The following is a 21822-nucleotide window of genomic DNA, read 5'->3' on the forward strand; positions in this document are numbered from 1 at the left end:
ATAGGGGTGAGGCATGACCGAAGAGACGCGACAACCCACCCCATAATGTGAGACTCGAAACCTCGTCGGCAGTCGATGAAGTTGGAATCCCGTGACGAAAACAGGCGCCAACGAACCCATTGATTCCGATTTCCGCCGCCTCAGCCGCTGAATCAGCACACTTAGTATTGGACTTTAGACAGCTGTTCTCCACACTTGGACTCGCTCTAAGAGCGTGTAATTTGTGCGGCCGTCAACAAACGGCCGCACCGACCTCGATCCACCGCTCAACAGCGGACTGCCACCGGCATGCGACAGGGTGCACGTGTCGCCTTGTGAGGCGAATCATCTCAGGCGCACTTAATCCACGTCCATTCAAATCAACCCTTGCGGGGCCCACCGATCATCCCCTACCGACCGAGGCCCGGAGCCTTCAAAAGAGCGCCATCGTCGTCACCGAGAAGAGGAAAACCCACGGCGAAATATGTTGCAATCGAGTCTTCCTCCCGTTCCCTTGTTCCTGCCGCGTCACTCCTCCTCCTCCTCCTCCTCCCCCGCCACATGGAGTCCCCGGCATAACTCCAAGAGGAGATCCCCCCGTTCCTGCCTCGTTCAAGAGGAGCCGGACCGGGCAGTTGAACCAGAGAGGGAGCCACCGCCTCGGCGAGTGAGCACCCAGCTAAATCGGTGGTCGCGGGCCCGGTCCATCCGCTCGGGCCGGCGGATCGACTGGCCGGCCTTGCGGAAGAAGACCGCGCCCCCACCCTCGCCGGCGCCGCCGCCCTCGTCTCCTCCCTCCGAGGCGGGCGTCCGGCCAGCCGTGGCGGGGGAGGGAACAGAGGGCGATGGCGAGGACGACGAGAGCGAACTGATGGAGGGGAAGGCTATCTACATGGTGTCGGATGGCACGGGGTGGACGGCGGAGCATTCCGTCAACGCGGCCCTGGGCCAATTCGAGCACTGCCTGGTCGACCGCGTCTGCCCCGTCAATACGCACCTCTTTTCTGGGGTATGCTCGTCTTTTCGTCCTCCCTATGCATTCATATTAACTTAGACGAGAGGATATGTTATTCGAGTTTCATATATTATAGTATGAATTCTTTAGGGCAACGAGAATTTTACCCTTCGATGTTGCATTGCATTGATTTGAAAGAGGCTGCTTTCTGAAATTTGCAAAGCTGAGACCTGAGTTTGAGAGGCCAGGATGTGTTGGTGTAAGTTTATCGGGCTGACTGTTCTCTTTGTGATAAGATGGTCTCTTAGTATGGCGAGGAGGAGTTTTCATGAGATGGCGGTGCTAACAATGGAAGACTGAGCGCAAGTTTTGATCTTTGTGATGGACATTTCAAACTTTCCACAAGGCATGAGTCATTTGTTATTGATGGTGTTTGCTCAATTGGTTTTCCTTGTATAGACAATTGGCATGTGGACTGGTTGGATTCATGCTTACAATTTCCTGAGAGAAGCTCGTTGGGAATTCACTGGAATATTTGGAATGGATGTTTGAGATGTTGTCTTGCCTGGTCATTGAGAACCATAGATGGCCTAGACTTTCGGTTAGGGAGGATGATTGGATGCTGTATGAGCTAGAGTTTAAAACCTTGTTAGTGTCGAGTTTAGGTCTATAATTATGTTTGTTCTTTTACAAATGTTGGAGAGGGGTTAAAAAGATTATATGATGCTCTGAAGCTAAATTGAGTTTATCACAATGTAGAAATCAGTGACTGGTTGGGGAGATTTGTGAACTTGGACTTAACAATGTTACCTGCTTCAAATGTCATGGAGTACAGACTTCATCTACAGCCCTGTGGCTTTATTGGCTGGGCTGGTATGTGGTATTGGAACATGGCGTATTTGGAACCCATGCCTTATCCTACGTGGGGTTACTACATGTACGAAGGATAACTGTGTTCAGTTATTGCTGGATACCTTCTTTTACTTGCTCTTACTCAAATTTCCATTTGGAACCAAACTTCTTAGGAGGATAGATGGGATGATTCAGGTGAGTTTCAATGTGGATCTATCTTCCTATTCCCTTATGGTGTCAAGGTGGTCTGGGGTCCACCATGGATCCTCTCTTCTTGAGAATCTTACTCCTTTATAATCTAGATTCTCTAATCAGAAAATTAAATGAATAATTCATGTCCGAGAATTCTCACTATCAAGACCCCATATTTTTTGTTACACAACAACATGTCATCCCAACTATTTGGGGTCAGCAACATCGATGTTCTTCCGTCGCCGATTTCGGTGTAAGGCAGCAGCACATACACTTGATTGTAGCTGCAGGAAGCAACATGCTTTTGTAGATTAGTTTCTGTATTGTTAAAGTTGTGATATGCCTTCAGCATCTCGAGACTGTGAAAGTTCTGCATCGTTATGAGTCCGCTTCATTTTAATCATGTTGTTCATGTAGTTTGGTTAAGGCAGTTTCTTTAGTGTTTATGCTGTATTCTTTTGTTGTCCTATATTTTTGAGTTTCCGTAGAATATGTTGACAGTATGTTTCCATCTGCATTTGGTAGAGAGAAGTTTGAAGTCAACAGAAACATGGTGTAGGCTGCCTGACATGTAAAATTGCTTAGAGGTTAATTTACCAGCTTTAATTATTTACATTTAGAGTACAAAAGGATAATAATGAACTTGGAACGGTGACGTATACATTCGATTTCACTATTTGAATGTTCCAGTTTTTACTGATTGTATATCAGATTTGATGGAAAGTTGAATCATATGAAGAATTTGGAGACTTCATAGTAGATATGATGCAGATGGTGCGGTACTAGTTTTAATGATGGATTTGCAACCTACTACAGATCTTTCTAGGTATTTTTTCATGTCCATTGGGACAAGGAAATAATGGTTTGCACCATAAGTTTGACTGGTTTTTAACCTAAAATGAAGCTTTAAAAAACCAAGCATCAGCAGGAGCTAGTATCCTAGATATAAGTCTGAGCTTCTTTCTTAGCATAACGAATTATTACCCATTTGATATGTATGCTTGATCATAGACAGTTTGCTAAATGTCCTCATTGCCACTAATCTTCTTCAGGTTGAAGATATGGATAGACTGATGGAGATTATAAAGCAAGCTGCCAAAGAAGGTGCTTTGCTCCTTTATACCCTTGCTGATCCTGACATGGCAGAATGTGCAAAGGATGCCTGCAAAGTCTGGGGTGTCCCATCGGCCGATATACTTCGACCCATTACTGAGGCCATTGCTACCCATCTTGATGTTGCTCCTTCTGGGTTACCTCGAGGTGCTGCAGGCAGAAGTGCTCCACTTAGTGCAGAATACTTCAAACGTATTGAGGCTATAGATTTCACTATCAAACAAGATGATGGAGCTAAGCCGCAAAACCTTGATCGTGCCCATATTGTCCTTGTCGGTGTTTCGCGCACTGGGAAGACACCCTTGTCCATATATCTAGCTCAAAAGGGATATAAGGTGGCAAATGTGCCGATAGTTATGGGTGTGGACTTGCCGAAGACCCTCTTTGAAATAAATCAAGAGAAGATCTTTGGATTAACAATCAATCCAGTTATTCTGCAGACCATTAGAAAGGCAAGGGCCAAAAGTCTTGGTTTTGGCAGTGAAACGAGAAGCAATTATTCGGAGATGGACCATGTGAGGGCGGAGTTGGAGTATGCCAATAAAATCTTCACACAGAACCCGACTTGGCCGGTGATCGGTAAGCGCTTATTATTCACCGTCACTGACTAGGTCACATTGTTGATCTTGATGATTACATTGCTTTGCCTTTTAATTACAGAGGTCACTGGGAAAGCAATCGAAGAAACTGCAGCTGTTGTAGTCAGAATGTACCATGACAGAAGACAAAAATGTTTGATGCCGCGCATTTCCAAACGGTACTAGAATGAGTTTGTAATTATCTGTATATATTCTGACAAATAGCAAAAAGTAATCCAGGGTTTTTGTATATATATATATACACACACACTATACTATACTATACTTGAAAATCATTTATGCTTTGTTGATCTCCGTTGATTCTAGTGCTGAAATGGAGATCTGTTACTTGCCACCATTACTTGAGTTACTACATTTTCCTTTTGATGGTTTTATAATGATCGGATTACATATAGGCAATGGGAGTAATTATAACATTTTTGTATTGATAACTAGTCAATATGCAGGTTTGTTGTGTTCTCGGGAAACATGAGATGAAGTGGACCATTCGAATTTGGACATGAATAGATAATTCATATGACGAGGTTGAATCGGTGATTGTAACACCGATTTTTCTAGGAATTTTTTTCTTTGTTTATTGTCCTCTTTTTTTTTTCCATCGCATTCAGACGGAAAGTCTTTGATTAATTCATCCCTTGTTCTCCATCTTGGTACTTTTTTTTATTTTATTTTGCCATTCTTGTACCAGTTTGTATGTTTTGTACCAGCAGAAATTATAGAGGACAGGAATCTTCCATCCATCTGTTAGTCTGTCTGAGGACATTTTGCTTCTTTTGCTCGAGTCTGTTTTCTTCTTCCCAATGCACCTCCACTGTGAGGATGCTAACCTTAGGGAACAAATTTATATTCTGGTCTGGTAACAAATTTGCTTGAAGCTTTGCAAGCATTCTAAAGTATATAGGAAATTTACAAGAGAATTCATCTTTGTAGTCTACTGTTTGTGATTGGCAATTGTATACAATGTTATAGTTTGTGTGTGTGTATGTTAAACTAATGTGAAGTTTTGACACTGTGCCTTGTGATCTAAAGGCAAAGCTTGGAAATTGATTTAGTGGAAGGGAAGCATCAAGTTATTATATATGCATCAAACCCATCGACAGAGATAAAAGTTCGTTTCTGTGCACTACTACAGGCTAAGATTAGTATATAGCTGTCTCGGTGCATCATTGTCTTACCATCCAAGTATTCTCTTTGTGTGCTCTTTTTCTTATTCGTTCCATCATTCAACATATTGGAATACAAAAGGATTCGATCATGACTGGAATCAAACATTTGTCTCTCTTCTAACAGTCAGTGGGGTTTGAAGCGTGCGCCAAAATGATGCATCATCTGGAATCGGCATCGCCGGTGGTCGTCATGCTGCCCATGGAGAGCGTGAAATAGAGCAGTATCAGTGTTCCCATGCACGACCTGCACGTTTAAGACCAGCTTCTGAGTCATCAATTTCATCTCCCTGTTTCTACACTACCAATCATCAAATAAAATCAGGGAAAGAAAAAAGAAACCATCATTGAGGTGTAACACTCGATCCGAAATCAAATAAAACCCCCTCCCCTCTCGTTTCTTCCAGATATCCGATTCTTCCACAAGCAGGACCGGAAACACGAAGAACACGAGAGAATTCTCCATGCTATCAACATCACCACCAACAACAACAACAATTACCACAGGAGGAGGTAATCTTGTCGCATACTATAACACATGCTGAAAGATATCAAATCGGTCCAAGTCAAAAAGACGAACATGAAAAGACGTGGCGGCGTTTCATTCAAAAGACGCCGTTGCGTGTTGAGCGAATCGAACGGCTTCGATCGATCGCCCATGTGCCTGGCGCACCCTAGTGTCACCGTCCGCCATCGCGTGATCGGGGTGGACCCCACCTGATGGTCCCGTGGGACCGCCCGTCCCACTATTTCAGGGCTACCACTAATCATAGTTAATTTAAATATACGTATATAACGTTTCCCGATAAAATGAATTATAACGGCACACAAAACAAAACATCGTTGGCCATCCCGTAACCGTAATAACGATATCCCAAAATAACACGAGTAAATAAATTAATAGAAAAAGAAAATTAAAAGACGCTTACAAGGAGGCGAAGACGAATAGGACTCTTCTGGGGTCGCGCCAGAGCGACGAACGCCGGCAGCCGGCCGCTCGCCTGCACCTGCCTCTGGCGGCTTCCCCTTCGACGGCCACGTGTGCTGACGCAGGCGGCTTATCCCTTCCGCTGGGCCCACCTGCGTGCGCGTATCGTTATTATTGTTTAGTGGCAAGTTTAGGGTCGATGAGAAGGAGTATGGCGACTCACCTATGGCGGAGACGGCTCCACCTCCGCCGCCGCCACCGCTTCGCTGCGATCCGTTTCTTGAGAGGCTCTTCATCACAAGCTTCTGGTTTATCATAGGAAGCCAACTTTCGATAGTTTGAATCAGCACCGTGAAAGATCGAGAACGAGGAAAGAGGGTTACCGGGACTCGTGGGCTCGCAGTAGGATCCCACTGATCGGTTGCAGCGACGAGTTCTGCGATGTCGAGAGCCACGAAGCTGTCATCGGACTTCACTACGATCTTCCTCTTGTTGTCATCATCGTCATCGGCCATCGCCGGAACTTGCACCTTCTGCTCCTCTTTCGATGGGGAATCTCTAGGAACTGCTCGTGATGGATCAAAATCCTGAAACCGCACGAAGAAGGAACATGTAAAATAATTGGTAGCAGATCCGGATGAAACTAATCGATTGTTAATCAGAGGACTCACTCACCGGTTGCTGCGTGCTTGCGCTCTCCATGAACTCGTATTTTAATGGAAGGAATGGAATTAAGGCTTCTTTGGCAGCACAGAATTTTGAGAAGAGGACAAGACAGAAAAGAACGAGGAACCCTTTTGCCTTGTCTGAGAAGAAGAAGAAGAAGAAGAAGAAGAAGAAGAAGAAGAAGAAGAAGAAGAAGAAGAAAGAGGAGGAGGAGGAGAATCCTAAGACCGTAAAAGAAACGGGGCCTGCATCAAGCATCAAAATATAGAGGTAGGGAAGGAGGGCAAAACGGGAAGGTGATGATGATGAGTTGGAGAGAGCGAGACTGACCGTTTCTTCACGCTCTTTCTTGCAGCTTGAGCTCTGTTCATCGTTGATCCTAACACGCTCTTATCCACAATGGTCGACTCAACATGACGGTGAGATTCTTAATCGAGCGACTCTACCGATGACTTTGCTTCACTAAATTTATTATGGAGTGGAATTAATCCCAAGTGCATTTTTCGCATGGCTATTAATAAAGTGAGACTACAACACAATGTTCTTCTCTTAATCAATGGGGTTTACCAGTTGTACAGTGAAGCCTACGTGCGTTGACTTGCTGGATGACAACCTGTGGCAGAAGATTCTCCTCGATGGGTTGTAAGTGGATAATGAGAAAGGCAATCGGCGGTCCGTAGAACATGTGATGTATTCCCATCCGTATGATTTCTTTTTCTTTCGTTTGTTGCTTTGTGAACAGCAGAAGGAAAAGAAGAAAAAGTCAAAGCCAAACCAAGCGGGTTGAAGGTGTAGAGGAGGACGACGGATCCATGCGAGAGGGGAAACAAGAACGGCGCAGATCATGACGTCCGATCTCAGCCTAGAAAACACTTTTCGAGCGGATAAATTATATATGTGCGATCATTTTTCGGGCATTAACGCGGCCTTTGACGAGGTTCATCTTGACTGGTAGATTTCTCGAGAGGTGATTAGATTAGAGAGTGGTAGACTATTCTTAAACTAGCCGGCCATGTGGAAGATCAATGGAAGTCAACTTTGATATCCCCCGTCGATCGATGCGTAGCTTCTTTTGGTTGACCAACTCATTCTTTTCGTCCGTCTCGATCGGAATCCTCGCCCCATTAAGTCGATTCCGACTCCTCATTCATAGCGAAGGGATTTAATCCATCGATCGGCCCATACTAATTGCTAGTGTGGAATCCTCTTCCATCAATGACTTCGATCTCTCTCCGATCAATTGTTTCGCGGAAAAGGCAAAAAAAATCCCCAAAGGATATTGTATTGAGTGGAGATCCGAGTATATAACTTGAGGAATGGCCATCAAAGCATTAAGAAGGTCAACTCCTGGCTTGAGGAGCAATCAAGTGGTCAAATACATCTCTTTAGATTTATGCAATTGTAGATCTCCATGCGAGATTTCATTCTTGAGACATTCATTATATTCAAACTCAAAACAGTTGATTAACCTGGATGAACAATTGTTTCATCTGTATCCACCGAGATGAGAGGTATCAATCAAGATTGGAAGTAACGTAGATGGATCCATTATTCTTTTGAGTCGACAACTGCATCCAGTTCCACATCAAAATCAAGCAACTGAGCAGAAGTCATAGATCTATCAAGTGGTCACAGCTTATAGATTTTTTTTTTTCTAACTACTCTGTGAATCAAATCTAAACTAAGAATCGGTCTTCAGAACTGTTTGTGTGGTGACTGAGTATCCAACTAGTGGAAGCAAATTTGCAAGTTCTCATAGTAGCCAAAGATTTATTATCTAATCTTCTGAAAGAAAATATAATTTTATACTCCCAACATTCTGGTTGATAGGGATAATACCAAGCACTATTATCTCCCTCCGCCGTGTAGGTTAAAAGACAACATCTAAATCCAAAGGCACGAGAACCAAGAGTCACACTGCCTGCTCTAGGTTTTGAAAATGGCCCACGTAACCAACCCCGACTTATACATCAATAGAAGTCATATCTTTGCACTAATAATAGACAGCATGGTCTGTCTTCACCCGCCTTCCCTTCTCGACAAACGATAGAGGGACCATGCCTTGACCTGAAGAAGCAAGGAAGTCTGACCGGAGGCGTTATTCTGATAGTCCTTGGACGTTGCCCCTGAGAACACATGCCGTCAAGCTACCTACATAAAATGTTTTCGCCATGAGTAAGGGAAGTCTTGAAAGAGGTTTGTCCGTTCTACCCAACGCCTCGGTATAAAAGTCATGCCCCAAACTAAGTCAGGGTAAGCAAGCAAAAGAGACTCTTTACTCCTTTAATTCATTGTTAGTTCACTTTGACTATCTGATTTTTTAAAATTATTAATCACTTAATTTTTTTTTAAAAAAATCGAATTCTTGTTTTCACAAAGAAGATAATGTTTGCATGCATGCAGCATTGGGCTCATGGCCGAGCAAGCAATCGTGCTCGCAAACTCCATTCCATTCCACACCACCAAATGAAAGCTTCACAGAAGACATCCATATTTATTTATTTTCATTTTGCATGGGAACAAAAGATCAAAGAGCAATCAGGACGTGATTGATCCTATACTTGGTTGATGATGTTGCCGAACAAGTGATTTATTGCGAAGGTAGCTCGCTACTTCGCCACCGGAACGACAGTCAAATATGGCGAACAACCCAATCTCATTGGCATTCACCTGCTTGAGCTCGGCCTTGCTTCCCTTCAACCAAGCGCAAACCGTACGTGAGCTTCTTCCGCTTCTCCTACCTGATAATTGCACCACTATGATCAGTATTTCTACAGGCAGGCTTGTACGTGAGCGAAGTTGATGGTTAATTTTCCTGAGTGCCACAGATGATTTACTAATTACAAGGAAAGATTGATAACACACAATTATAAGTTGAAAGGTTGATAGGCCATCACTACTGAGAAACTACTACAGACCATAGAATAGATTACTCCAAAACTTAATCCCAAGCAAAGCTGCACGGATCTAAAGCAAAAAAGCTTGAAAGATGTCCCTATGACTGAATGGATCTGCAATTTAGCTGATGTCTATCTATCTTCCTTGAGAGCAAAGGGCCATTTTGGCCTGTACCCACCGACCATTTCAGCTCTGATCCATACATAGCTTACCACCGACTCCGATTGGGTCCAAATCCATTACGTAACGAATAATCATAATAATAGACAATAAACACAAAAAAAATGGAACGGGCATTTGATGGAATTTAGGATCTAAAGCGACCAAGAATCAATAAGTTACATATGGCATCGATACAGAAAACTTGGAGTCTCGGCCTGTTAAAACGCCGACGCTTCCCAGTTTGATCATCGACTTGGAGAACTGAGCAAGAAAGAGCTTTGGATCATCAACATAGGATGCAGCCAATCGACTAGTGAAGTCGGTGAAAGCCAAGTTCTGGTCTAGGCATAGCACCGCCCTGTAATCGAGAAAGCCTCGGTAGAAAGAGGTGTTCAAAGTGAAAGGCGAGGAGGAGGCAGCTGCTGCTTGTTTCTTGAAGACTTTGGGAAATACTACAACACTCAAATAATAGATGATAAATTGACAAGTATAGCTAAGCCAGGCTTCATGTGGGCATCATTCGGCTCAAATCATGCAAAAAACGAAAGCTAAGATTCACTTCAACAGATCCCATTGTCATGTACTGAGAGTGAGTCCGGGATCTTCAGGTTCTTCATATTATCTACCGGCTCAAGTTGGCCTTCCAACTTGAAGTCATCGCTACCATTTACAAACTTGAGCTGACCTCTTAGATTTTGGCTGTTTGTAGTGTTATGTACAAAGCCCTTGTTGGCATTAGCAAAGGATCGACTCCAATCATTACCACTGATGTCATTTGGAAGCTCAGCTATTGTGGCATTATCAGATATGCAGTCCAGAGAGCTGCTGCTGCTTCTATGTGAAAGCCTTCCACTTTCTAACAGTCCTGATTTCTGGCGCTATAATTAGGAGTGACAACAGGTGCGGTTGTCCTGAAACAAGAAAGAGAATATATATATATATATATATATATATATATAGAAGAAAATATAATTAGGAGTGATTACTTATAAGGGCAAAGCAAAAGATACTCGAGCATTTCAAACTGCAACATGGATGATTTTGGCAAAGTTATCAGAATCAGACCAGACCTTGGTTGCTGGAACATGGATGTTTGGAGATAGTCAAAAACTGGAATCAGATCTTTCGATCTAGTCTCAATTGTACAGCTTGTGATCTTTTCTATCTCAATTTCCCCATGGATATTATTACTGTTATGTTCTTTAATATTCTCAGCAATCATCACTTGAAAGCAAACCTGCAAGTTCAAATTCATGCAAGCATAAAAACGCAATGATCAAACAGAAGAAAAAGAACCCATCAGGCAAACAATCAAACTCCAACAAAAGACATGAAAATACCTCAGACTTTGCCCATAGTGGGGTACAAGCTTCATGAACATGCAACTCTACCTCCGATAAGTATGCGTGATGAGTTTCTTCACCACTAAGCTTCCCTTTCATGTCCACAACACTACCAGCAGGATAGATGCTAGTCCCCTTTCTAAGCCCTTTCTGCAAAATTTTAGCACTCTGGTCATTTCCATGATCACCGTATATGTCCACATTGTCACTCCTGTCTCTTCTGTTTCTCTTATGACAGACATCCCATTTCTGAAGCGCCTCAACATCTAACCTTGCATCAGCTTCTTGTATTGACTGATGAGAAGCATTACTTGAGCCAGATACACCACTGATGCCATAATTTTCACCTATCCATTGCAGCAACACATATTGTATAATACAGCCAGAAGGCGCAAATACAAGCAAATAATATTTTGTCCTGACTGAGCTGATATCAATCTGAAGACCAGAACCCTTGCAGTTATGGAATGACGAAGCAATAGCACCATAAAGAGGACTGACCTTGCCCGTCGCAGCCGCTGCAGCACCTCTGACGGCACCTTTTAAACCATTACTCCCATTCCTTATTCTGCTTACGGCTGATAACGTGAGTGGAGTACCAGACACAAAAAGCATCTGGTGGCTATGCTTCGAAGATGATGAACTATAAGGTAGATGTCCTGATTCACAGCAACTGTTTGCAAATATACCCTCACTTAAATGAGGTTTCATAGTTGCTCCAAATGCCGGGAGTGCAAATAAATGACTGGTTCCTCTTGAAGAGCTTATCATTATCCATTTGCTGTCATCACTAAAACTGATGTCCTGTATAATCTGATAGGAGGGCACAAAGGAAATTATCAAATTATATGTCAACAGGTCAAAATTAAGAGAAACATAAGAATTTGCAAGAATGATTACCGCATTCATTATGCCATGCTGCAACCTGTAAAGAAGAATGCAAGTTCCTTTTATATCAGACTCTGGAGCCTCCATGCGGAGAGGGTGCAATACCAAAAATGATGATGTTGTGACCATGAATAGAAGCTGTCACTAATAACATTCCACTAGGGTCGAAGTACATTGCAGATATGACTGATTTAGAAATAAATGTCTCGAATTATGACCTATCAATTCAAAGAGAAACAATTCAACTTTTGGATAGATAATTTTTAAACTAATAGCTACCTATTAAGAGGAAAACATATCCCATATTAATCTTTTACCAAGCTTAAGAAGGTAGACCATAGAACAAATACGAATTATAACATTCACAAAAGTACAGAATTCTATTAATCTTTTACCACGCTTAAGAAGGTAGACCATAGAACAAAGACGAATTATAATATTCGCAAAAGTACAGAATTCTATTAATCTTTTACCAAGCTTAAGAAGGTAGACCATAGAACAAAGCCGAATTATAATATTCGCAAAAGTACAGAATTCCAAACCCAGAGTACAGCATCATACCATGCCAGCATTTTCTGTATCAGATTGTTGTCCATTCATAGTACCATTGAGTTTCAAACTGGAATTCCCTTGCTTTCCAGAACCATTATTGTCCACAAGAAAATCTGAGTAATACTTGGAGAGCTTCTTATATCCCATGTCTCCAAGTGTCACTAGGCCAGCGGCAAGCTGCTTACTTGATTGATTCCTTTGCAAAGTTTGCTACCAAACTACCATTTGAATGTGGCACGGACACACCTTGTACCAATTGTTGGGGGATCACACGGCCGGTGCTTGAAAATGCTACTGGGTTACCACTGTATGCCAGCCACCTTGTACCAATTGCCAGTGGTCCATAACCTATGCCACCAGAACCAGGGCAAGCTGGAACTACGGGGTAAGTAAGAACCGTATATTCTCTCTCCAAAGTTGCAGCATCTAAACAATGTATCTGCATCATGAGTCATATTAATGCTATATCTGTGCAGCTAAAACTTGTTGAGGATTAAAAAAAAAAAAGTAATACCTACCTGGGTAGCTTGACAAACCACAATAACTCGAGAACTGCATCTGACAGAGAAAACAGCTGTCCTGAACTTCAAGACATGTACATAATCATGGGTCCTTAGAGAATAAAACCCGAAGATAAGTAGATAACAGATTATCATTACCCAGATCATGATGACCATTGGACTTATTACAAGGAGTGTCACTGCACCCTTCTGTTCTACATCGGCGTGAGAATAAAACCCGCTGTTAAGTAGATAACAGATTATCACTACCCAGATCATGATGACCATTGGACTTATTACAAGGAGTGTCACTGCACCCTTCTGTTCTACATCGGCGTCATTTGTCACTGGACTCATTTGGTGATTCGCCTGTTTTAGGTATGTAATTATCTTTTATCACTCTGTCCACACTTTGCACGAGAATGGCACATAGTGGGGATCCGATGAGGGCTAGCACAGCCTGTGGAAACAAGGGCGAGCACAACAAGTAAAGGGGAGGAGAAGTTAGGGCAATGCGGCTAGCAATCGTCGCAAGAATGACGAGAGCAAGACATACAGAGACGAGCGAGAACGACGAGAGCAAGACATGCAGAGACAAATCTTGGGCAATGGGGTCCATGAAGACAAGGATATGTCCGATAAGAGCTAACAAGGTTCGGATATAGGAGTGACGAAGGGAGGTAATGCGATGCAGTACATATGCGACAAATCCAATAAAGATAGAGGTAAAATATTTTTTTCACATAAGAAGAAACATCATAAGTGCTCTATAAATTTCACGAGAACTTTTAAAGGTTATAAGTGCTCTATTTTTTTTTTTAATTATAAGCAACCGCGGGGGGGGGGGGGACCCGTGACATGTGAAGACGCTAGCGAAGCTGACGTGACCCGCGAAAACGACGAGAATAATAACTATGTGAAGATGCGGACAAAAGCTAACGTGACCCGTGATAACGACAATAATTCAACCTTGGGTGCAAGTTAGAAAAGGCAATAATAATTCACCCGTGAATGTTTTGGAATCATTCTCAAAACGTTCCATACTATTAATTATTATTTATATTATATTTTATACCTATTATATAATATAAATTATTATTAAATATTATTTATTATATATTATTAATCTTAATTAATTTAAATAAATAATTTTCGACTCTATAAATATATCAGACAATTGGTTTGAAATATTAACAAATTTGAGCTAGAGCTAAAGCTATAGTCATGGAACTTCTCTTCTTCCCGTTGCTTACGACCATGATTATTATAGGAATATTATTCCTATTCGTCGAAGGTGTAAAAAATCTAATACGTTGTCAAGGGATCCAACCCGCTATCCATCTTTTTTTAATGACACTACTCCGTGAGTAGTGTTATTAGTTTATCGTACTAGTTTATCCTTGTTTGTATTCGTGTTTTAAGTTATGTGTCTGTATTCCTGTTTGTAATTTGTACCATAGTTTTGTTGTACTTTATTTTGTCTCGTCTTTGTGTTTAGTTTTTTTTTTTTTTTTTTCGTCTGATCTTTTTTTATCTTATGTATTGTGTTTTATTTTGTCTAGTCTGTATGTTTGTATTTAAGTTTAAATGAATGCAAGTATGAGATTTTTTATAAATTTAGTTTTTATTCTAAAATGAAAACTGTTCTAATAGAAAAAAAAAATCATCGTCATCATCATCATAAAATGTGACAAGAACATAATTTAAATAATATATTAATATAATATTTATCTAAAAAAATTAATAAGAAAAAGCTTACTAATTATTTTTCCAAAGCCGGTCTTGGCGACGCCGAGGATGTCACGGCCACAGAGAGTGTGTGCAGGGGAGGCGCACTGGATGTCGCTTATATCGACATACTTGGGCGCAAGGCCGTCCTTGGTTCTCTATGAGATGGAGAGCTGCCGGAAGAACCGGACTCCGGCATAGGGAGAGAAGCCGCCATCATCCTTGGTGCGGCCGTCGGGGGCGTCGAGCGGCGACGGGGGACGACGAGTGGGTTGGTTCCGGGGTTGAATGTCCCCGCCTCGATCCACGAGTCCAGGAGCTCGATCTCCTGCGCCTACGAGAGCCGCCGCTGCTTGCGTGTGCCGGAGCTCTTCACCCTGGGGCTGCGCATTGTCGATTTGATGGGAGTAGAGTCGCTAGGGTTTCCATAGAGCCAGAGAGAGAGCGAGAGAGAGAGAGAGAGGGCATTGTTTCCTGCGGCTAGTACCAGGACGAGGGCCCGTTTGCGAATAGTTTTATGGGAAGCACCTTTTTTTTTTTCTATTTTCAGTTAAAATAGTTTTTTATTTTAAAATAAAAATTAAAACTATAAAAAGTCTCGTACTTCTATTCATTTAAACTTAAATACAAACACACAGACTAAACAAAATAAAACACAATATATAAGATAAAAAAAGTTAAAAAAAAAACTAAATACAAGATAAAATAAAATACAATATAACTATAGTACAAATTACAAACAAAAATACAGGCACATAGCTTAAAACACGAATAGAGACAATGATAAACTAGTACGATAAACTAATAACACTACTCACAAAGTAGTGTCATTAAAAAAAGATGATAACAGGTTGGATCCCTTTGATAGTATATTGAATTTTTTACACTTTCAACGAATATGAATAATATTTCTATAATAATCACGATCGTAAGCAATAGGAAGAAGAGAAGATCCATGACTCTAGCTCCAGCTCTAACTCAAACGTATTAATATTTCAAACCAACAGTATGATGTATTTATAGAGTCAAAAATTATTTATTTAAATTAATTAAGATTAATATTATATAATAAATAATATTTAAAAAATATTTATATTATATAATAAAATATAAAATAATAATTAATGGCATGGAATGTTTTGGGAATGATTCTAAAACATTCCTGGGTGAATTATTATTGCCTTTTCTAATTTGCACCCAAGGTTAAATTATTGTTCGAGTCACATTAGCTTTCTCGCATCTTCACATAATTATTATTCTTGTCGTCAGGTGTGTATAATCAAATCCCGTGCTAAAGAGCCGATAAATATATAAGTGCTTTATAATATTTTTTTTATTATAAATATTTTTCAGGAATTTACCTATTTTTAAATCTTGCTACACTGCAACTAAAATCAGTATTTAGGCACTACAAAACTTCTTTTACGTAAGGTGTTCACCCAAGTTTCAATTTGATTCCAACAAGTTTCATTCTGACATTTATATTTCTTGGGGAGAAAAAGCAATCCATAAAGATATAAAATTGGCATGCAACTATAACATGGTGTTAAAGTGTATCATGCTTCATATACAATTTTCAGCTTGAAGCCTAGGCCTGTCATGCTTGGCTCAACATTGAGACTAAATGTATCGTGAAATAAATGTACCGCCCGGTACGAACGATACGGCTCGATACGACAGACCTTGGTGTGAACAACGTTGAAGATAACTGGTCAGTTAATTAATCATATCCATTTTTTCTCAGGATATATATATGTGATAATATCACACCGGCACCGAGAGTCCAATAATAAAAAATATAAAAATAATAGAATATGTTCCACGAGGATAAAACATTTTATCTGGACCTATAACATGACTTCTACAAGGAAAAAAAATTCTTTCGGTGGGGCATGTCCAAGGACTTCCTTTTGACAATAATTCCGGATGATATATATTTTTTACTGAATATAAAGAACCACCATGCAACAGTAAAGCCAATCACTAATGACAATAGGGTACCTAAAATCTACATGCAAAGAAACATGGTGAAGGTAATTTAGTAATATAATTAAATTCAAATTTTGAGATATGCATGTAAGTATATATTGCAATTCTCAAATCTATTCTAACACTAGATGAGAATATAGCATAATGTTCCATAAATACCTGCACCAAGAAAATTATTTTTGGAGGAATCTTCATATAATGCGATGTCTTCAGCATACTAGTAAAGTGCAAAAAACCATATGTTGTGAATGCTATATTTGCAATAGGTCTACCGGGATACAAGTATCCAATTATGATCTCCAAGAAAAGCTTTACTGAAAACCCCTGCAACACAATAATTAGTATATTAAAAAGCTGAGTTAAAAGGGAAAATGTTTAGGATATTAGCATTGATGACTCAATATTCATATCTTTCATCTTACCGAATTAGCAGTGGCTGCAAGTACACCGTCTGGAAACAAAAATATAAACACCAAGGCACAAGCCAATAGAACTCCCCAGTAACGAAGTTGAAGTTGCTCACTAAATATTTCACATACGAGGATCACAAAACCCATCATCGAGAATAGTGTAGAGTAGAACCACCAGGGAATAGACTCATAATTTTGCTTCATCAATCTCGTGTGGATATCTTGCCTTTGACTCTGATGTGACTTGGCAAACTGATTGCCATATTGATCTGCTTATGCTGAAAGAGTGAGAAATCACTTTTAACATGTAAATGGGAAATTTTGATTCAAAAAGATTATAACATATAATTGTTATAATTAGGTAAGATATATTATGAATATGATTAAATTCTGAATATGGTTATTGGTTAATAAAAAAGAAATTCTAGGATTCTTTTAGGGATATTCTTGATGGGAGTAACTCTCTTAATAATTTATCATAGACTCTCAACTCTCGTTTATAAATAAACAGAACAGGACTTCTAGGACCTAAAATTTCTCCCTCCGACATAAAAAATATCCGATGAAAAAATAGGAAAGCGTTTGGCATCGTAGCCATTGTTCCAATAAGTCAATGGTACGAGAACATCAAGAATAAAAATGAGTCGAGCCATCGTGTTGACCATCACAAATGTAGGAGTTGCCAGAGGATTGCCTAGGTAGCCTGATATGGTCATCCAATCCAATGCTAAAGAGCCGATGCCTAATCTATAGAATCCAGAACCAATTTGCTGCGCAGTTATCGAGTCTTTCCATATCCAACAAACGAAAGAAAGAGCAGTGATTGAAGGAAAAAAGTAACCAGGAATGATACTGTAGGTAAAACTTACAACGAAGACTATGATGATGAACTGATATCGTAACAATTTTCCCTTAGCTCTTTCCTCCGGCTCATGTAATACTCTGCAAGCGCGAAACAACAAAGACACACGTTAAACAAACAAAAGTGAACTCTTTCCTTCTTTGCATTGTTTAGAAGAGACGACCAAAAGAAAAAGGGGCACGCAGCCTGTAGAAGGAGACGACTACTGGAGTCGAAGGCCACCACATATAGGGCGAGTCCACTAGCAACTTCATGAATATGCCAGCAAACCTATATCCGAGAAACTACACACCATAAGGCACCGTCAACCGAACTTACTCGATCGGAGAATCATCCCGAATCGAACCTGAAAGACGAGAGGGAGGGAGGAAGAAGAAAAAAATTACATGGTGCATCGGGCGGTAGCTAAAACGAAAAATGTCACGGCACATCACCTTCTTCCTCCGCCATTTGGTTATGCGTCCTGTAAGAGAATAATCAGTATATTGAGCAGATATATAGTGGAAAGAAACGAGATGTGGGAAGGAAGGGATTAGGATTGGGTTGGAAGAAGATATTGTTTTGATGCGAGCTAAACCCACCGCAAAAGCCACAGATTAGGATATAGTGTTCGATTTTGCTCCAAAAGTCCACAGAATCCTCAGTAAACCCACCGTAAAAGACCACAGGAAAACCAAACACATCAAGATCTAAACTTTCGCAAGTTTACGAGTTCCGGAAGTCCGCAAAAGACTGAAAGATCGAAGCTTTTTGGTTCCGTTCAAGAATTAAAACAAGGTGATACAACAATGCCGCATCAAAGAAGAAAAAAACTGCATCGCATCAAGGAATAGGGAGGGAGATTTACCAGAAATATTCGACAAGGAAACAGAAACGAGAGAGGGGAGGGGGAAGGGAGGAGGAGACACTAAGACTTCCTTGCTGCAGACAGATCGGGGTCCAAAGAACGGGAGGGCTCTTTATCTTTCTTTATTTAACGATGGATTGGAGGCGCTCACGAATAGCACTACTGCGTGAGTAGTGTTATTCGAATAACACTACTAAAGTAGTGACAGTTTCAGAGATCTTAGATCATTAAGACAGTTAGTAGGTTGGATCTTTCTTATCTTCCGTGAATAAGAGTAATTAGTATTCTTAAGTTGATCATCACAGCAAAATAATAATAATAATAATAATAATAATAATATATTATATATTATATATTTATAGGTATAAATACAATATAAGTGATGCTAATGGTATAGAACATTTTTGAAATAGTTCCAAATTGCATTCACGGGTGAAAATTTCCTTTATTGGCAACTGCAAAAGCCTCTGTATATAGTATCCAAGTTTGGATTATTGTCGTTATAAAACAAACACGGGTCACGTCAGCGCGCGTCTTCACGTGGCGCCACAGGGTCACGGCAACGAGTGTGTGTTGAGACTACGCAGCTGCCACCACCCACCGCTGGTATCTCCTCCATGTTCTATCTATCTGGTAAGAAGACCAGCATGCGTGCATTCTGGATTGCGTCCAACACATGCCCCCAACAAAGACTTCGTTGAGTCATTTCAGCATCATCCATAGCTTACGACGGACTCCGATTGCGTCCAAATCCCTTACGTAACGAACAATCATAATAATAGACGATAAAAACAAAAAATGAACGGGCATTTGATGGAATTTAGGATCTAAAGCGACCAAGTAGCAAAGAGCTTTTAGCACCCATATGATCCAAGGAGGTACAGCATCAGCCCAAGTGACTCGAGAATCAATAAGGCTTGTTGTTACATATGGCATCGATACAGAAAACTTGGACTCGTCTCATGTTCCATCGTTTATGCTTCGACAATTTGATCTGATCTCCCCGTCTCGTCCTGTTAAAACGCCAACGCTTCCCAGTTTGATCATCGACTTGGAGAACTGAGCGAGAAAGAGCTTTGGATCATCAACATAGGATGCAGCCAATCTACTAGTGAAGTCGGTGAAAGCCAAGTTCTGGTCGAGGCGCAGCACCGCCCGGTAATCGAGCAAGCCTCGGTAGAAAGAGGTGTTCAAAGTGAAAGGCGAGGACGAGGCAGCTGCTGCTTGGTTCATGAAGACTTTGGGATCTTTGCTCACGTTCTTGATCTCCACCACCTCAAAGGGGCATTTGTGTCGGAGCGTATCGAGCAGGCCAGGATCTATGTGCGGGTCAGCTAAACCGCTACCACGGAAGTTGTAAAGCCTGTCGATGAAGAATCCACAGTGGCACAATCCAATGCTATGAGCCCCTACAACGATCGAGCAACCTTACCGTGAGAGACTCCAAATATTTCGACGTTGTGATGCATTCCATGTATCATCTCAAAATTAACATCTCATCTACTTTTGACTTGAGATCTTCTGATCAAATGATTTGTTCTAACATGACTTTTCCATCGTCCACGAACTCTTCAAAGGTCAACAGATAAATGGATAACATCTACCAGGTCATAATAATTGATTAGAACTCACCCAATCTCAGTCTAGCCTGATGGCCGAGCCCTCGTTTAGCTTAGCTACTGGGGACTTCCTAAATCGACTCGGGTTAATCCGAACATGAGCACCCTTCTTTCATCCTTCCAAGGTCAACTTGTCGTTCCATGGGAGACTTCGACGGTGCATTGTTTCCGTTCTCCGATGAGGGCGCAGACTCGTACGCCATTAATGCCATGCACATGACATGTGATGATGCACTCAAGCGCCTACCGAGAGTATCTAGACGTACTATATTCTTTGTTGGACTTCTACTCTAAATCTTAGTGGAACAGCTTAGACAGTCGAAGTAAGATAGCCATGAAAACAAATCTCTCTCAGGTGAGCTAAAAAGTGTCGCACGAAATGAGGGTAAAACTTACCTAGTAGTGTTGTGAGATCTACCAAATCAAGGTTGATCGTTTGGAAGGCAGATAGGGCAGCCTGGACGGAGAAGGACGGGCCAGGAAAATGAGCATCTTCCATCAAAGAAACAGTCCCATCTCTTCGCCCGGTCGGAAGAGGGTACGCCTCTCCCCCTGACAGTGCGACCCCATCTCTTGCGGCCAGCGCTAATATATCAGCACAGGACACGACCCCGCTGCATTCCTTCTCCACTTCAGCCTTGATGTCGTCGATCACGTCGAACGCCCTCAGTGTCAGGTTGGGAGGAGCCTCCTTCTCCGCTATATTGTAATCGGTGCTGTCGACGAGCACCGAAGCATCACATCCCTGTAGCGAAGCAGATCTCACAACTCCTCGAAGAGAATAAACTACTGGATGGGTAAGAAATGTAGAACATACTTTGATGAAACAATCATGGAAATGCAGGCGGATAAGGCCGGCAGGGACTGATGGGTCCTTCTGGCAATGCTTTTGCACCACCTCTTTCACGATGAGCTCCGCCCTGGGGCATGAGTCCCTGTAGAAGTTCAGTTCTAGAGAGAAGGATGTGGTGAGAAAATGAGCTGCGAACAAGAGGAGGAGGGACGAAGAGAGTGCTGCCATCGCAGAGAAGAGCCTGTGCTCTCACAGCAGCGTCGTAGCAGATGAGGGCAACTTATGGGAGCTGCGTGCCATCACCACCAACGCTACAAATTTACGAGAGCCGTGCGATTCTTGTTTGTGTGTTCAACGAGATCTTGGGATGTCACATGAAGTCAACATCTAATTAATTAATCAATGCAGCACCAAATTTTAATCGACTGATTCCTCGTTTCCAGATCAAATTATGTCCTGTTTGGTTAAAAATAGCTGTAGATGTAAATACTTTAACCTCTCATCTCCAGTTTATTAGATCTCACTACTTCTCTTCGCTTGGGTTTCCGAGAAGGTCAAAGTCGCGTGGAATAGATCGTAAGCAACCGTGGATAGATTTATTGTCGACACGGCTCTTAAGCTCCGTAATAAGAGACGCTTTGAGTTTGACCTTTCTGAACTCGTTTAGCTTTCGGAGACTCGACTCCGCAGCTTCCGAGAAATGGGAAAAGCCAATGAAAGCCCATAGAGCTTCGTCCGAATGCCGTGTCTCACACAACTGAATCCAGACTCGAATCTTGAAGCG

General features: G+C 41.5%; 3 protein-coding genes, 1 long non-coding RNA gene and 1 pseudogene across 6 annotated transcripts; 1 reads left to right on the forward strand and 4 right to left on the reverse strand.

The window, feature by feature from the left end:
* Positions 1-358: 358 nt before the first annotated feature.
* LOC135675584 (probable pyruvate, phosphate dikinase regulatory protein, chloroplastic) lies at positions 359-4437 on the forward strand. Of its 2 annotated transcripts, XM_065185876.1 has the most exons (4): positions 359-988; positions 3031-3670; positions 3752-3848; positions 4137-4437. In XM_065185876.1, exons 1-4 carry the CDS (start codon positions 464-466, stop codon positions 4165-4167), a joined length of 1293 nt encoding a protein of 430 aa, XP_065041948.1. In that variant the 5' UTR covers positions 359-463; the 3' UTR covers positions 4168-4437. The 2 variants fall into 2 exon arrangements, with proteins under 2 accessions (XP_065041948.1, XP_065041949.1); XM_065185877.1 differs by lacking the exon at positions 4137-4437 and having other exon boundaries at positions 360-988; positions 3752-3984.
* A 346-nt stretch (positions 4438-4783) lies between these two features.
* Positions 4784-6893, reverse strand: LOC103986574 (uncharacterized). Of its 2 annotated transcripts, XM_018827712.2 has the most exons (6): positions 6778-6893; positions 6457-6692; positions 6165-6368; positions 6005-6086; positions 5783-5933; positions 4784-5100 (listed from the first exon to the last, which is right to left on the reverse strand). In XM_018827712.2, exons 2-6 carry the CDS (start codon positions 6481-6483, stop codon positions 5016-5018), a joined length of 549 nt encoding a protein of 182 aa, XP_018683257.2. In that variant the 5' UTR covers positions 6484-6692; positions 6778-6893; the 3' UTR covers positions 4784-5015. The 2 variants fall into 2 exon arrangements, with proteins under 2 accessions (XP_018683257.2, XP_065041952.1); XM_065185880.1 differs by having other exon boundaries at positions 6457-6866.
* Positions 6894-9630: 2737 nt separating this feature from the next.
* On the reverse strand, positions 9631-15140 carry LOC135675587 (autophagy-related protein 18g-like; annotated as a pseudogene).
* A 1245-nt stretch (positions 15141-16385) lies between these two features.
* On the reverse strand, positions 16386-18778 carry LOC135677615 (uncharacterized). The gene is made up of 5 exons (XR_010514718.1): positions 18627-18778; positions 18214-18242; positions 17787-18125; positions 16930-17195; positions 16386-16831 (listed from the first exon to the last, which is right to left on the reverse strand). It is a non-coding gene; the product is annotated as an uncharacterized LOC135677615 (long non-coding RNA).
* A 585-nt stretch (positions 18779-19363) lies between these two features.
* On the reverse strand, positions 19364-21329 carry LOC103986575 (peroxidase 57). The gene is made up of 3 exons (XM_009404594.3): positions 21063-21329; positions 20642-20990; positions 19364-20035 (listed from the first exon to the last, which is right to left on the reverse strand). The coding sequence occupies exons 1-3, from the start codon at positions 21264-21266 to the stop codon at positions 19587-19589; spliced, it is 1002 nt and encodes a 333-aa protein (XP_009402869.2). The 5' UTR covers positions 21267-21329; the 3' UTR covers positions 19364-19586.
* Between the last annotated feature and the right edge of the window lie 493 nt (positions 21330-21822).

This window comes from Musa acuminata, chromosome BXJ1-6 (assembly GCF_036884655.1).
Source record: "Musa acuminata AAA Group cultivar baxijiao chromosome BXJ1-6, Cavendish_Baxijiao_AAA, whole genome shotgun sequence".
Classification (NCBI taxonomy): domain Eukaryota; kingdom Viridiplantae; phylum Streptophyta; class Magnoliopsida; order Zingiberales; family Musaceae; genus Musa; species Musa acuminata.

Excerpts from the sequence above, each read along its gene's own strand:
- LOC103986574 (XM_065185880.1), bottom strand. The coding sequence starts at position 6,705 with ATGCTTGATGCAGGCCCCGTTTCTTTTACGGTCTTAGGATTCTCCTCC. Across the intron at positions 5,934-6,004 it reads TGGAGCCGTCTCCGCCATAG|GTGGGCCCAGCGGAAGGGAT; the intron begins GTGAGTCGCCAT and ends ACGCGCACGCAG. Across the intron at positions 5,101-5,782 it reads CTATTCGTCTTCGCCTCCTT|GTCGTGCATGGGAACACTGA; the intron begins GTAAGCGTCTTT and ends TTAAACGTGCAG.
- LOC135675584 (XM_065185876.1), top strand. The coding sequence starts at position 464 with ATGTTGCAATCGAGTCTTCCTCCCGTTCCCTTGTTCCTGCCGCGTCAC. Across the intron at positions 989-3,030 it reads ATACGCACCTCTTTTCTGGG|GTTGAAGATATGGATAGACT; the intron begins GTATGCTCGTCT and ends AATCTTCTTCAG. Across the intron at positions 3,849-4,136 it reads ATGCCGCGCATTTCCAAACG|GTTTGTTGTGTTCTCGGGAA; the intron begins GTACTAGAATGA and ends GTCAATATGCAG.
- LOC103986575 (XM_009404594.3), bottom strand. The coding sequence starts at position 21,266 with ATGGCAGCACTCTCTTCGTCCCTCCTCCTCTTGTTCGCAGCTCATTTT. Across the intron at positions 20,991-21,062 it reads TCCATGATTGTTTCATCAAA|GGATGTGATGCTTCGGTGCT; the intron begins GTATGTTCTACA and ends GCTTCGCTACAG. Across the intron at positions 20,036-20,641 it reads AGATCTCACAACACTACTAG|GGGCTCATAGCATTGGATTG; the intron begins GTAAGTTTTACC and ends CGATCGTTGTAG.